Raw genomic sequence first — 16,567 nt, 5'->3', positions numbered from 1 at the left:
TTACTGTGAGTGTTCATCCCTATGGCTTGGTTTATTGTGATGGTTTGTCCAAACGGTTATTTACACATGCATTGAATTTCGTACGATAAATTGCATACATCGAAATGTTGATTTTAAGTTATGCATGTTATGATTTTCGGCATTGGCATGTTGTGTTGTCCATGTGGGATGTGGGTTGTTAACCTGTAACGTAGCTCTCGAGTGTTAACACTCGTAATGCGTGCCAAGGGTTAATGCTATGTGACCCACTTGGGACGAGGCTGAGATAGACTTCACCCTACGGTACTCAAGTGGCGGGGCTGAGAGTGGACACCATCCCAGGTTCCTTTGAGCAATAGCATTAAGGCCGAGGTGTTGTGAATTTCAGGGATAGTGCTGATGTGACACTCTTGGGGCTAGGGTTGTGTTGAGTTTTGGAATGCTTTTGAGTAGGAGCGTAAAACCTAACAATGACAATGGGGTGATTCCCGGGTTCACATGTCGAGGTTGTCCCTCTTAAGCATGATTGGTTTGCCAATGGGTCGATGTGGTCATGTCGCCTTTAAAGAGATTGCATTTTCCCCGGTTAGAGTTAAGTGTTATGTGGGATTCTCTTAGGCTGGGGCATGTCAGGATTTATCGATTTTATGTATGGTTTTACATATCTTCATGAAAATATTTTTGAACTCTCACTTAGATGATTCAGCATCTAATTTGGACTATGTCCCTGGAATATTCAAACGTCCCAGGTGAATGCAGTAGCGCCAAGGGAAAGAATGTCATTGAGATGTAGCTGCTATGTTTAGTTTTCGTAGGTTTTGTCTATGATTACGATGTTCAGAGGTTATGTAATATTTTGGTATTTTCATATGAAACATCGATTGGGTTATTGTAAAAGGAATTGTCAGTTATATATATCATTAAGGTTTCGATCTTGCTTCCGCTGATGTGATTGATAATACCTGTCTTAGTCTATTAATTATTAAATTTTGATATGCTAAGAAGGTACGATCGGGATTGTCAGGAAATGATTATGATGAAGGTATGTGTATTGAGAGACTTATGTTGTGTGTTTGATATTGAAAAAAATATATATTCCCGAAATCTCGAAGTAGTGCTCGTTCTGAGAAAACGGGGCGTTACAAACCGGAGGCTGAGACCCACCTACTTTATTTGAGGCAAATCAGATTCCTGGAAATACGAAACCCACTCCCGATTTTATGGAATTGATAAGGACACTTTGTCTCTCATAACATTATGCTTATATTTATGAATTTTATGAAAATTGTAAACATCTCATACTATAAATATAGGTCAAAACACCATTGTAAAGGAGATGAACAACAATAATATACTGTTACTCTACTGGAATAACCAGGGAATAGTCTTAGAATAGGCATCGTTCTGGTCAAATCACGTAAAAATTTTCCATCATTGGTTCTATTTAGTCCTCCTCTTTGCATTTGTATTCATTCTTTCGTTGCAGGTCTACGAATCACGGTCAACCAACTCCAAACATGGACAAAGGTCTTGGTTGATTTTAATTTTGTAAGTAATCTCGTTCTAGGATAATAAATTTTAAACAACAACAACATATCCAGCCTTTATCCCACTATGTGGGGTCAGCTACATGAATTCTAGACTTCCATGTATTTCTGTCTTCTAGGATAATAAATTTTATTTTTATTTTTCTTTTTCTTTTTTTAATTTTCTGTTTCTCTTATTTCACTTAAACATTTGGGTCAATAACTTTGCAATAAGAATTAAAAGTACAGGAAAAAAAATTATTTTCAGAGATCAATCACAATATTAACTTGGGTTAAAATAGAATTACAGCAAGAGTAATCTAATTAAAATTAATTATTTTTTATAATAAATTAAATATTTTAAAATCTTTAAATTTCTTTTAAAACTTAAAAGAGAACACTGATTTGCTATAACCTACAACCTTTTGAGGCTCATATACTTTTGATTTTTACTATGATAATCTTTTTATTTCTTATACAAAAAATATTTAGTTTTTTTGTAACTTGAAAAAAATTAAAAACTATAAAATATAAAAATTTAAAATATTCAAAATTTTTGAATATTTTAAAATCTTTAATTTATTATAAAAAAATTAACATAATTTAAATTTTATTTAATATAAATTTAAAATATATATTAATAAATATCTGAATTCAAATTAAATTAACAATAATTATTTACCATTGAATTCTTAAATAAACTTAATAATTTCTATTTAAAGATTCACAAAACAAATACAAATTAATTTAATTTATTAACATTTAAATTTCACTATATTCAAATATCACAAATTGAATATTCAAATTCCCCATCTTCAATACAAATTTATAATTAAAAATTATATTAAATATCAACATTCACAATATAAACTAAAATAATTATGTGTATATATATGTATATTAACAGTTGGATTTTAATAGATTTGAGTTTTAATTTTTGGCCAATCTAAAAAATGCATTGTCGGTCGTCACCGACCATCGTGGTCGGTGGTTTCTGATGATTAGAGGCAATCGCTCAACACCCAAGAACCCATCGACAAATATACCCAAAAACCAACAAGATCCAACTGCCAAAACTCCGTAGATTTATGCTTAAAGTTTCAGCCCAACCCAAAAAATGTGTATATACATATATATGATAGATGTGTTGAAAATTATTCTAGGAGAGACCTACCTCCTTGTAAATCGGAGCAATGGAGACAGTGAGCAACTATGGTGGCAGGTTTCTCTATCAAGGCCGAGGTCAACCAAGTATGGGCAACGGTAATGCAAACAGCGGTGGCGACAACGACACGTTTCTCCTTCAAAGTCGAGGGTGAGTGAGATAGATAGATACAGAGAGAGAGAGAGATGAGATAAAATCTGAAATAATGAGTTCGGAGCCGCTCAAAATATCTTGGCATATCACAATATTTTGGAGTCGATAAATTGCAATATATCAAAGGTGGTGTTGAGGGTGACATTGAGAGTGGCCGAATAGCATAACTCCTTTTGTTTATTATGCAGACAACTTCACCTCCAATTTAATATGCAGCCATTTCAATTATGTCTTCAAATATTTAATTGATTTGTTCCATTACTTTACTTTAATTAATTCTCTAATTTTTCTATATAGCTTTTCTCATTAATTTGATTTTTTATTATTGGTTTGTGAATTTTGGCCTCTCGACATGCGCTTGAACTGATTGTTGATTTATAGATTTTGAATCAAACTTATCATATAAGTTTGTTATTTATGGGGCATATCAATAATGTTTGTCCTAGCCCCAGGGACATAGCTGAGTAGGAAAGAAGGAGGTTGTAAAAGTCATGTCGGAAACTGTTAGTGTGAAATCAATTTTTGGGGGAGGTAAAAATTTTTTTTGGGAGTGGTTCTTGATAAGTGTTAGTGGACACAATTTAAAAAAAAAAAAAATTAATCGTCCAGACACATTCTTGATTTATTTTTCTCGTGATGATTCGAGAATAATTCGATGAGAAACACGAGTGATAATGTGTAATTTAAAATGATGATGATGATATGATGTTTATCCTATGCAAATGCCGACAAACTTAAAAAGAGGGCGTAGGCCTCACCCCTTCACATCCACCCATATGTGCCGCATCGGACTACACATCACCTTTCGATCTAATAAACGTTAACAGGGAAGGGCCTCAGTACTACCTAAATTTGTACTGCATCAGCATCAAGTAGAGAAGTGCTAATTACATTTGATGTTGACCTTTGGACCTCAATTATTTATTTGCTTGCTAGTGTAATTGTGTGGGAGTGGGATGAAGACACTCTTATCGTTAATTCATAACGTTGAATCAATTGGATCAGATGGGATCATCACAGCCGTTCGTTCTTGCGTCGCACCTAGAGGCCCCGTGTGCCTCATCCACGAGGTCTCCAAACCCTATCCCACCAAGACCAAAACCGGGGGGCGTTATGGTAAAACCAGGCGTGCCTGATTCTGCTATAAACAGAAGCCGAAATTGTTATCCAGGCGTTGTCTTCCACGTTCCACCGCTGACCCAACCGCCAACAATGCCAGTGCAAGACATCAGCATTTCATCGCTTCCGGCGATATCGTCCACCGACATCGCCTCCGGCGGCAACGAAGACGAGGCCTGGGTGTGGAGCCAGATAAAAGCCGAGGCGCGCCGAGACGCCGAAGCCGAGCCGGCTCTGGCCAGCTACCTCTACTCTACGATCATCTCTCACTCCTCTCTCGGTCGCTCTCTTTCCTTCCATCTCGGCAACAAGCTCTGCTCCTCAACTCTCCTCTCCACGCTCCTCTACGACCTCTTCCTCAACACCTTGTCCTCCGACGCCTCCATCCGCGCAGCCACAGTCGCCGACCTCCGAGCCGCCCGCTATCGCGATCCGGCCTGCACCTCGTTCTCTCACTGCCTTCTCAACTACAAAGGCTTTCTAGCGATTCAGGTATTGGCGATAATCCAAATTTATTGAAATCCATTGGTTAATTGTTCGTATTTCCTCCATCTTTGTCGATTAGATTGATGGAACTATTTTAGTTATCCAGGTAGAATTTGTCACAAATTTTGGTAGATAAACTAAATTAATTAGGATGAATAGGTTAATTGTTGCCGATCTCAGTCTAAAAGTAGACTTCTTCTTAGATTTGAGTTCAATTTATCTCATTGTTACCGGCCTATGTAAATAGGCGCATCGTGTGGCACACAAATTATGGATCCAGAACCGGAAGCCGCTGTCGCTGGCGCTTCAATCGCGGATGGCCGATGTCTTCGCCGTGGATATCCACCCCGCCGCGAGGATCGGGAAGGGCGTGTTGCTTGACCACGCGACGGGAGTGGTCATCGGCGAGACGGCGGTGGTTGGTAACAACGTGTCGATTCTGCACCACGTGACGCTGGGGGGGACGGGCAAGGCCGGCGGCGACAGGCATCCGAAGATCGGCGATGGAGTGCTGATCGGCGCCGGGGCAACGATCCTGGGGAACGTGAGGATCGGGGAGGGGGCGAAGGTCGGGGCGGGCTCGCTGGTGCTGATTGATGTGCCGCCGTGGACGACGGCGGTAGGGAATCCGGCGAGGCTGGTGGGAGGGAGGGAACAGCCTAAGGTGCATGCGGACGTACCGGGAGAGTCTATGGATCACACGTCGTTCATTTCTCATTGGTCTGATTATGTTATTTGAGCCCTTGACGTTGATCGCGATGAAGTTGATTTTGGTTAGTGACGCTGATCGCGATGATGCACGCCGTGCAGGCTTGCCTGCGTTGTACTAGATTATCGTTTTTTTTTTTTTTTTTGGTTTGCCTCAAGAGATCATGGGAAAAGAAAAATAAAAATAATCTCCTTTTTGTTTTTTCGGGGGATGACGATACTGAATGAAAATGAATACTTCATAATAATAATAATAATTATATTTTTCTTGATAGTCAGAGATTAATTAAACTTTTATTTCATCTCGACTTCAATCAAATAATTACTACTAAAATGAATTGAATGTATTATTAAGAAACTAGTAATTACTAAAATTAAACGAGATTAATTAAACTTTTATTCTTAGTTTTTAGATTTCTGGGTATTTGAATCTGGGTGGGTGAATCGAACAGGGATTTTGTTAATCCAGATCCTATAATGGTGCAAGAAGATGGCGGCGGCTAAGAATCCCGGTGAATAGAACAGGGATTATTTGGTTAAAATCCAGATGATGATGATGATGATGATGGCGGCGGCGGCTAAGAATCCTCCTCCCGACGAGTCATCGATGATTTATTTGTATTCAGAATCCCCGTCCGTCTTGGATCCTCGCGAATCCAAAATGCTCGTTCAGGTGCGGACAGTGCCTCTTAAATGCCCATTATATATATATATATATATATATGCTGCCCCACTTTCTCGTGATTTGCCAAGGGAGAATATGTTAGTGGTGATGTTGGGACTGGGAGACATCATCACTATGGTCAAAAGGATCGATTAATCCCAGGCAAAAGCAAATTTGCCCACAATTTACCAATCATATGTCTGTCTGTGAGCCTTTTTAATCTTTATTCTCTAACTCTGTTTGTCAACTTCTCTAGACTTGTAGAAAGACTCAAAATCTTTTATGTCTCTATTGAGGGTTGAAATATGAAAAGCTTCTCTATCCTAAAAAAAAAAAGCTTCTCTATCCTTGATAATGCGTTAGGTTATCCTATTCCATTCATGTTATTGACCTGATTGAGGGTTAAAAATTCACTTCGTTTGGCTTATTCCTTTTGAAATTGTGGGATATGAGCCAAAAACAAATATGCACACAATTTATTACTAGAAATTTTTTGATTTTTTTTTAAAGTTATTTATAATTTTAAAATGAATTTTGTAATTTACTAGCTAAACTTTTAAGTTCGCTACAATTTAATAATTAACTTTTAACTTTTACAATTCACTTGTCAAATTTTGTAAGTTTGTCACAATCACACGACAGATGTTGAAAAAAGTTAACCCACCTTTAAGAAAAAAAAACAAAAAGAAGTGAAAAAAAAAAAAAAAACTTTAAAACAAATTATATTACCGTCCACATCATGTTTTGTTTGTTTATTTTTCACGATAAAAACTAAGGATCTCTAATAGTTCTCTATGATTGTAATAAACTTGTAAGTTTAGTTAATAAATTATAAAAGTTAAAAATTTGTTGTAAAATTGTAACAAACTTAAAATTTAGGTAGTGAATTGTAAAAATAAAAAATTTATTCTGAAATTATACAAACTTGAAAGCTGAGTATTTTTGTCTTGTAATTTACCCATTTAGTACTCATAAAATGCGAGTCTTTGACATCTAAGGACTTGTTTGATTGTTTGTTAGATATATTCTTAATACTGATTTTCAAGAATAAAATTTCTTTAAGGGTATGACTGTCCAAACTTTGGTTAATATATCCAATAAAATCAATATTTTAATAATAAAACCAATATAATTGGCACAGTGTTATACAAGTTTGGGTTAGAATATAATTTCTTCAAGAGCTGGTCGAAGCTAGGCCTCTAAAGCCTTTTGGGCGCAATCTAGGCGCACTCCTAAGCCGGCCCATACCTATCTAACTACTGATATTTTTTAATTTTAGTTTTTATTAAGTAATTAAATATCTTAATTAAAAAATTAAAAAATCATTTTTTTTAAAACATTTCTGACTTTGTAGTATGAATAAAAATCATAATTTCTAATGTTTTCTAAATTTTCTGAAAATAAATGTTATGCCCTTTTAAAACATAAAAATTTAGTTATAAAATTGGAGTTAAAAATTAAAAAAAAATATTTCCTAAAATAATGTGCTAATTCTTAGTTTTTCAAAAATAATTTTATTTCTTAGTTCCTAGTTTTCATATAAACAACTCTAATTTTTACTTCCAAATTCAGAATCAAATAATTCGAGATAATATATCATTTTATTTTACATCCTTAATTCACCTCAATTATATTTACGAGGGGTAATGTTTCGAGTAAATTGAGTTTTATGTTATAATGGTATGACATCTAACTTGTAATTATTTTCTAATAAATAATAATTTCATATTGTAATTTATGTACAAAACTACTGATAAAATTGTATTTTCTTATCGTTAAAATTGTCAATCTTTAAGTGCTTCATATAAAGTTTCAAATATTGAGTAGGAAAAAACTAAAGGCAAAAGTTAATTAGGGGTCACATTATTTATTATCAACTAATTAGAGTAATTGAGTGTTAAAAACAAAGTACAATCATCACACTTTTTTAAATAACCCCTTACTAAAATACATGGAAATTCTAATGTATATCTCATTACAACTATATATTAAAACTAATGTATGTCTTCTATTTTTACTTTTTTAAAAAAATATTATTTCCTTATTTTTATTTTTTATCATATTTATTTTCAATTTCTATTTCTATGCAACCTAAGTCCGCAACTATACACCTAAAGTTGTATTATTTTCGCTGTTTTTAAGTCATTTTTAGTTTTCGATTTTTAAAAATAATAAAAACGGGTTCTCTTTATTGTTTTTAAAAATATATTTTTGAAAATTAAAAAAAATGTAAAGAAAACTTAAAACAACAAAAAGTTGTTTTGAGTGTTTTCATTCAAAACAAACTTTAAATTCAAAACATATTTATTTATTTATTTATATTTTATTATTATAATAAAAAATATTATAAAATTCATTAATTTAACATTAAATATTTTTAATTTACTAAATAATCAAATTTATTGAATAAAATATTGTTAAAAAATTATTTTCAAAATTTTAAAAAGAACGCGTTTTTAATTTTCTAAAAACGGATTAATAAAATAGAAAATTGAAAATAAATTTAAAACTCAAAATTGAAAATTGAAAAGTAAGGAGAAGACAACCTAATACTTTTGAATCCCAACTTAGCATCTTATGTATAAAAATAGCATGCGCAGTCTACGCAACAAGGTTTAAAAATTGTTCTTCCCATACTAGTTAAGAAAAAAAAAACAACTTTCTAGGTGTTCAAGGACAAAATATGTTGTTTTTTAATTTGAAAAGGTTAATATTAGAGAGCGACATTTAAACCATACCCATTACTCAAACAAAGTGACCATTCAAGCAATTGTCACCACCATCGTAGCCTCAAATTTGAAATTTGAAATCTTTAATCGACAAACATTATCAATTCAGTTATAATTTTGATGATTGGATTAAAGTGTTTTGCTTAAGAAGAGAATGTCAAGAATATCAATGAAAAAAAAATGTTAAATAATTTTTTTCCCTAAAGATGTCTTTTTCTCAAGACATGACGCAAGCGGTAAAGTTCTCAAATTTCTTTAAGAGTGGCGCGGGATCAACTCCTAGTGGAGGTAAAAATATTTTATTTGGTGAGGACTAGCCGTGTGTTTGCTTGAGAGTACTTGTGACCGTATCCGATTTATTCGAAGGCCAAAATAGGAGGAAAGTTTGGTCTCCTCCCTTGTTAGTAATTCGACGAGTGAGAAAAATTTGATACGATAAAAGTACGAGTATTATTCGGCTTGATATATTTTAAATATAGTCAAATATTCGTCATATGAAAAATATTCAAGAGAGACTTAATTCATGTTTAATACGTTCCAATTGAATAAATTCGTCAATAAAAATTTGGCATATTATATGTATACAAGAAAAAAAAATAATAAGTCAAACCATAGAAACTGATAGCTTAAAATGTTGCGGATGCTCAGTGCCGACGATGATTGCCGAACACGACAGGTCCAAGTTCATTGACGTCATCTCGGAGTGGGCATTAGCTACTACTAGTATTGGAGGGATAAGGTAGAGAAATATCCTTTGAAAAATTAGGAAATAAGGCATTTTCTACAAATGAATTTGAATTGGGTTGTGGGTGAAACCAATTTGGAACAGCTTGAGGATATGCATAATAGTTTGCAAATTCTTGCAATAAAGTTAGATAAGCTTGCAGATCACTAACATGTTGTTAGAATGTAAGAATATGGTACACACGGCCGTAAACAAGATCTTGAAGCTGAGCTAAAGGTTCAATAGTGAGTGTAACGGCTGCCTCAAATAGGTCCTTTGCCGGAAACTGGGCCAGGAGGATGGAGGCATTTCTGACATTAAAAACTCTGTGGATGACAGAAAAATCAATAACTCATTCTTCATGGATGAAGTAAGAGACAAAGAAGCACCATGGGGTATATTGGACATTCAAGACTATGTAAGCACCGCATCGGGATCAGGGTCTTGGCATGATAGATTTGGGTACTAAATAGATCTGACCGGATTAGAGATGGGTCGGGTCGGATCGAATCTAGTCTGGTTGGATCAGCCCAAATCTAGTTTTAAATCTAATAACAACAACAAGCAGCGACAGTGTGGCCAGATCTAGAGGCCGGTAGAGCAACCGCTGGTGGCGCGGGTGGCGCGAGCGGGCGGTGTGGCCAGCGACTGGTGAAGACGACAGCTGCAGCTGCAAACAACAGTAATGGCTACTCGAGCAGGCGACGACCGATAAAAGGCCCGATCTAATGAACGGTGACAACTAGAAAGAAGGGGATCACGGATTTGATCGTCGAAGGCTCAGGAAATGGCTAGCAAAGGCGATGACCAAGTGTGGCAACTAGCGCGAGCTGTTCGTGCATTGCAGGGGAGGCGCAAAGAAGAAGGAAGAAGAAGAAAGAAGAAAAGAAAAAGGAAGGAAAAAAAAAAATAAGGAGAAAGAAAAAGTAGAAAAGTGCAGTAGTTGATGGGAATTTTATACAATCCAAAATCACAATAGCGATAATATTCTAAGCTACCCAATATGAGAATTTTTCTCCCATTTCAATATTCTAAACTACCCAATATCACAAAATGAGAATTTTTATATAGTCCTAAATCCAAATACTCAAGTCAGTTCTTTGATTGAATTAAAAAAAATCATAATTAAATGATCGAGATATAGATGATCCAATGCTAAGTCTTCTATCAAGCCACGAAGTATCACTAACATCAATATTATCTATTGCATTCTCCTCAAGACCTTCATCTACAGCCTCCTCAAGTCTTTCATTAACATTTTCATCAAACTCCACAAGATTTTCAAGATCAATTATTTTTCTATCATGCATCTCAAAATTAGTAAAGTTCTTTAACATTAATGAATTCACCTTTTTATAGACAAGGTCCTCTAACATATCTGGTAATAATCTATTTCTCTTTTTTGTTTGTGCAGCATCAAATGCACTCCAATTATATTCACATGCAAAAGCACTACATGATTGGCTCAATATACGAATAGCAACCCTCTTTAGAATAGGAACTAAGCCTCCGTTTGCTTCCACCACACTCCTACACATAATGATCAACAAGTTAGCTTTTTGTAAGATAAATAACTTAATAAAAATAGATATTAAAATAAGTTAAACAAAAGTAACATTACTTATCCATTATCATTCACTAGCAAGTCCATAATTTGAAACATTGTTTGTGATAATTTGAACTACATTCTTAGGTCAAATCTCCTCAATGACAGATACAAGTAGATTTTTAAGAAAAAAATCACTTTTTCTATGACTCGACCTTTTAAAATACTTTAAAAAGACAGGCTCTTTCAGAGAATAAACAACCACATTGATAAATGAGCAACCTTTTATGTCTGTCCAAATATCAAACGTTAATATGCATCTTGATAAACTCCACAATTCTTTCACTTTAGCTACATAATATTCAACCATTGTTTTGCTGTTCATCACTAATTTAGTTATTAGGGTAGAATAACTTGGTAACTAATATCCAATACCAAAGTCAGAAACAGCCTTAATCATCTCAATAAAAGCAGGTGTTTGAATAACATTAAAAAGAATATTACTCAAAAAAAAAATGTTGAGCTATTTTCATGTCCACCATATCCTTATCCTTTTTGTTGTATATGGTAGGTATTGAAGTTTGTTGTAAATTTGACAAAGTTTCTTGACTAGTTCTAATATTTTCAGTAAATAATTTTATCTTTTTACTATCACATCCAATAGCAATAACAACTAGAGCTTGTACCTCATATGGCACACTTGGACAAACCATAACATCGTTTTGACCTCAAATCCACTTGTTATAGACGATGTCCGAAAAATCAACGGAGCATATCAAGGACTATCATTTTATGCATAGAACAACCCTTAAGTGGTTTCAGGTCAAATCAAGTGGATTTGAGGTCAAAACGATCAATCGAGCCTAAGTGTAATTTTCTGAATTTGCCCGAGGGAGGTCAAAACGGTAATTTTTTAAAAATTTCAAGGGAGAAATGAGAAGTACTAATCTTTAGGGTCTTAGTGATGGTGCTAGAAAGATTAGGGGCTTGAGGATAAGGGCCAAAATGCAAAAGAAAGTTTCTAAGGGGCTAAAGTGCAATTTTTGAAAATCTGCCCAGAAATGGCAGATCTGGCCGCGATTTGTGGCCGAAAAATCTGACGATTTGGCAGCCTAGGTTCGTCAGGGCATGGGCAAGGATGGTCCTGGTGGCGTGTAGGAGGAGATTTGGCCGGAAATCGGCCACATGGGGGTCAGATTTAGCCTATAAATACCAAGGGTTTTCGGCCAAAAATGAAGCAACAAATCGCTCGAGTTTGAAGGCGAATCGAGGGAATCCAATAAGGGGCTTTTGATCCTTGAGGCGAGGGGAGCATTTCTGGTAAGTTTCGTGAATTTTTGAGGTGTTTTGAAGGGGTTTCGAGGGCTGATCGGAAAATTGGGCGGTCCACCTACCGTCGCCTATAACCGGCCGTTTGGTGGCTTTTTCGGTGGCCTTTCGGCCTGAAACCGGTGGGGTTGGGATCGATTCTTCGTGGGCTTTCAGGGGGTATCGGTTTCGGGGGCATCGGAGCATCCGTCGGCGACTAGCTCGAGGTTGAAGACGGTGGCGCATGAGCTGCACGCGCCAGCCTTTGCTTGCACCCACGCGCCAAGCGCGTGAAGGCGCGTGACGAGGGGCTTTTTGTTAATTCAACTTCCAAAAATTTTATTTAAATATTTTATGAATTATTATGTAAAAATATTTGAGAAAATAGTTGTATAGATAATTATTTTGAATTGTTAGTGAGAAAAAATAGGAGAAAAATGAGAAAATATGAGAAAAATTGAGGAAAAAATTATATTTTGATGATTATTGGATGATTAGGGTACCTTGCGGCTTGAGGTGAAGTGACTCGTGCGAAGTTCGAGGTGGGCACGCAAATTGAGGCGTACCGCGCTTTTCAAGAAAAATCCGAATTGCGCCTAAAGGTGAGTAGTTCTACCCGAAAAGACTTATAGTAGCATGTGAATGGTTTACTGTGAGTGTTCATCCCTATGGCTTGGTTTATTGTGATGGTTTGTCCAAACGGTTATTTACACATGCATTGAATTTCGTACGATAAATTGTATACATCGAAATGTTGATTTTAAGTTATGCATGTTATGATTTTTGGCATTGGCATGTTGTGTTGTCCATGTGGGATGTGGGTTGTTAACCTGTAACGTAGCTCTCGAGTGTTAACACTCGTAATGCGTGCCAAGGGTTAATGCTATGTGACCCACTTGGGACGAGGCTGAGATAGACTTCACCCTACGGTACTCAAGTGGCGGGGCTGAGAGTGGACACCATCCCAGGTTCCTTTGAGCAATAGCATTAAGGCCGAGGTGTTGTGAATTTCAGGGATAGTGCTGATGTGACACTCTTGGGGCTAGGGTTGTGTTGAGTTTTGGAATGCTTTTGAGTAGGAGCGTAAAACCTAACAATGACAATGGGGTGATTCCCGGGTTCACATGTCGAGGTTGTCCCTCTTAAGCATGATTGGTTTGCCAATGGGTCGATGTGGTCATGTCGCCTTTAAAGAGATTGCATTTTCCCCGGTTAGAGTTAAGTGTTATGTGGGATTCTCTTAGGCTGGGGCATGTCAGGATTTATCGATTTTATGTATGGTTTTACATATCTTCATGAAAATATTTTTGAACTCTCACTTAGATGATTCAGCATCTAATTTGGACTATGTCCCTGGAATATTCAAACGTCCCAGGTGAATGCAGTGGCGCCAAGGGAAAGAATGTCATTGAGATGTAGCTGCTATGTTTAGTTTTCGTAGGTTTTGTCTATGATTACGATGTTCAGAGGTTATGTAATATTTTGGTATTTTCATATGAAACATCGATTGGGTTATTGTAAAAGGAATTGTCAGTTATATATATCATTAAGGTTTCGATCTTGCTTCCGCTGATGTGATTGATAATACCTGTCTTAGTCTATTAATTATTAAATTTTGATATGCTAAGAAGGTACGATCGGGATTGTCAGGAAATGATTATGATGAAGGTATGTGTATTGAGAGACTTATGTTGTGTGTTTGATATTGAAAAAAATATATATTCCCGAAATCTCGAAGTAGTGCTCGTTCTGAGAAAACGGGGCGTTACAAACCGGAGGCTGAGACCCACCTACTTTATTTGAGGCAAATCAGATTCCTGGAAATACGAAACCCACTCCCGATTTTATGGAATTGATAAGGACACTTTGTCTCTCATAACATTATGCTTATATTTATGAATTTTATGAAAATTGTAAACATCTCATACTATAAATATAGGTCAAAACACCATTGTAAAGGAGATGAACAACAATAATATACTGTTACTCTACTGGAATAACCAGGGAATAGTCTTAGAATAGGCATCGTTCTGGTCAAATCACGTAAAAATTTTCCATCATTGGTTCTATTTAGTCCTCCTCTTTGCATTTGTATTCATTCTTTCGTTGCAGGTCTACGAATCACGGTCAACCAACTCCAAACATGGACAAAGGTCTTGGTTGATTTTAATTTTGTAAGTAATCTCGTTCTAGGATAATAAATTTTAAACAACAACAACATATCCAGCCTTTATCCCACTATGTGGGGTCAGCTACATGAATTCTAGACTTCCATGTATTTCTGTCTTCTAGGATAATAAATTTTATTTTTATTTTTCTTTTTCTTTTTTTAATTTTCTGTTTCTCTTATTTCACTTAAACATTTGGGTCAATAACTTTGCAATAAGAATTAAAAGTACAGGAAAAAAAATTATTTTCAGAGATCAATCACAATATTAACTTGGGTTAAAATAGAATTACAGCAAGAGTAATCTAATTAAAATTAATTATTTTTTATAATAAATTAAATATTTTAAAATCTTTAAATTTCTTTTAAAACTTAAAAGAGAACACTGATTTGCTATAACCTACAACCTTTTGAGGCTCATATACTTTTGATTTTTACTATGATAATCTTTTTATTTCTTATACAAAAAATATTTAGTTTTTTTGTAACTTGAAAAAAATTAAAAACTATAAAATATAAAAATTTAAAATATTCAAAATTTTTGAATATTTTAAAATCTTTAATTTATTATAAAAAAATTAACATAATTTAAATTTTATTTAATATAAATTTAAAATATATATTAATAAATATCTGAATTCAAATTAAATTAACAATAATTATTTACCATTGAATTCTTAAATAAACTTAATAATTTCTATTTAAAGATTCACAAAACAAATACAAATTAATTTAATTTATTAACATTTAAATTTCACTATATTCAAATATCACAAATTGAATATTCAAATTCCCCATCTTCAATACAAATTTATAATTAAAAATTATATTAAATATCAACATTCACAATATAAACTAAAATAATTATGTGTATATATATGTATATTAACAGTTGGATTTTAATAGATTTGAGTTTTAATTTTTGGCCAATCTAAAAAATGCATTGTCGGTCGTCACCGACCATCGTGGTCGGTGGTTTCTGATGATTAGAGGCAATCGCTCAACACCCAAGAACCCATCGACAAATATACCCAAAAACCAACAAGATCCAACTGCCAAAACTCCGTAGATTTATGCTTAAAGTTTCAGCCCAACCCAAAAAATGTGTATATACATATATATGATAGATGTGTTGAAAATTATTCTAGGAGAGACCTACCTCCTTGTAAATCGGAGCAATGGAGACAGTGAGCAACTATGGTGGCAGGTTTCTCTATCAAGGCCGAGGTCAACCAAGTATGGGCAACGGTAATGCAAACAGCGGTGGCGACAACGACACGTTTCTCCTTCAAAGTCGAGGGTGAGTGAGATAGATAGATACAGAGAGAGAGAGAGATGAGATAAAATCTGAAATAATGAGTTCGGAGCCGCTCAAAATATCTTGGCATATCACAATATTTTGGAGTCGATAAATTGCAATATATCAAAGGTGGTGTTGAGGGTGACATTGAGAGTGGCCGAATAGCATAACTCCTTTTGTTTATTATGCAGACAACTTCACCTCCAATTTAATATGCAGCCATTTCAATTATGTCTTCAAATATTTAATTGATTTGTTCCATTACTTTACTTTAATTAATTCTCTAATTTTTCTATATAGCTTTTCTCATTAATTTGATTTTTTATTATTGGTTTGTGAATTTTGGCCTCTCGACATGCGCTTGAACTGATTGTTGATTTATAGATTTTGAATCAAACTTATCATATAAGTTTGTTATTTATGGGGCATATCAATAATGTTTGTCCTAGCCCCAGGGACATAGCTGAGTAGGAAAGAAGGAGGTTGTAAAAGTCATGTCGGAAACTGTTAGTGTGAAATCAATTTTTGGGGGAGGTAAAAATTTTTTTTGGGAGTGGTTCTTGATAAGTGTTAGTGGACACAATTTAAAAAAAAAAAAAATTAATCGTCCAGACACATTCTTGATTTATTTTTCTCGTGATGATTCGAGAATAATTCGATGAGAAACACGAGTGATAATGTGTAATTTAAAATGATGATGATGATATGATGTTTATCCTATGCAAATGCCGACAAACTTAAAAAGAGGGCGTAGGCCTCACCCCTTCACATCCACCCATATGTGCCGCATCGGACTACACATCACCTTTCGATCTAATAAACGTTAACAGGGAAGGGCCTCAGTACTACCTAAATTTGTACTGCATCAGCATCAAGTAGAGAAGTGCTAATTACATTTGATGTTGACCTTTGGACCTCAATTATTTATTTGCTTGCTAGTGTAATTGTGTGGGAGTGGGATGAAGACACTCTTATCGTTAATTCATAACGTTG

General features: G+C 34.8%; 1 protein-coding gene across 1 annotated transcript; it reads left to right on the top strand.

Moving 5' to 3' along the window:
- Nucleotides 1-3,813: 3,813 nt before the first annotated feature.
- LOC127794962 (serine acetyltransferase 5-like) lies at nucleotides 3,814-5,410 on the top strand. Its single transcript, XM_052326305.1, has 2 exons — nucleotides 3,814-4,434; nucleotides 4,676-5,410. The coding sequence occupies exons 1-2, from the start codon at nucleotides 3,829-3,831 to the stop codon at nucleotides 5,165-5,167; spliced, it is 1,098 nt and encodes a 365-aa protein (XP_052182265.1). The 5' UTR covers nucleotides 3,814-3,828; the 3' UTR covers nucleotides 5,168-5,410.
- The last annotated feature ends 11,157 nt before the right edge of the window (nucleotides 5,411-16,567 follow it).

This window comes from Diospyros lotus, chromosome 2, assembly GCF_014633365.1.
Source record: "Diospyros lotus cultivar Yz01 chromosome 2, ASM1463336v1, whole genome shotgun sequence".
NCBI classification, from domain to species: domain Eukaryota; kingdom Viridiplantae; phylum Streptophyta; class Magnoliopsida; order Ericales; family Ebenaceae; genus Diospyros; species Diospyros lotus.
The sequence above is the reverse complement of the archived record's forward strand: the minus strand, read 5'-3'. Positions and strand labels throughout refer to the sequence as shown.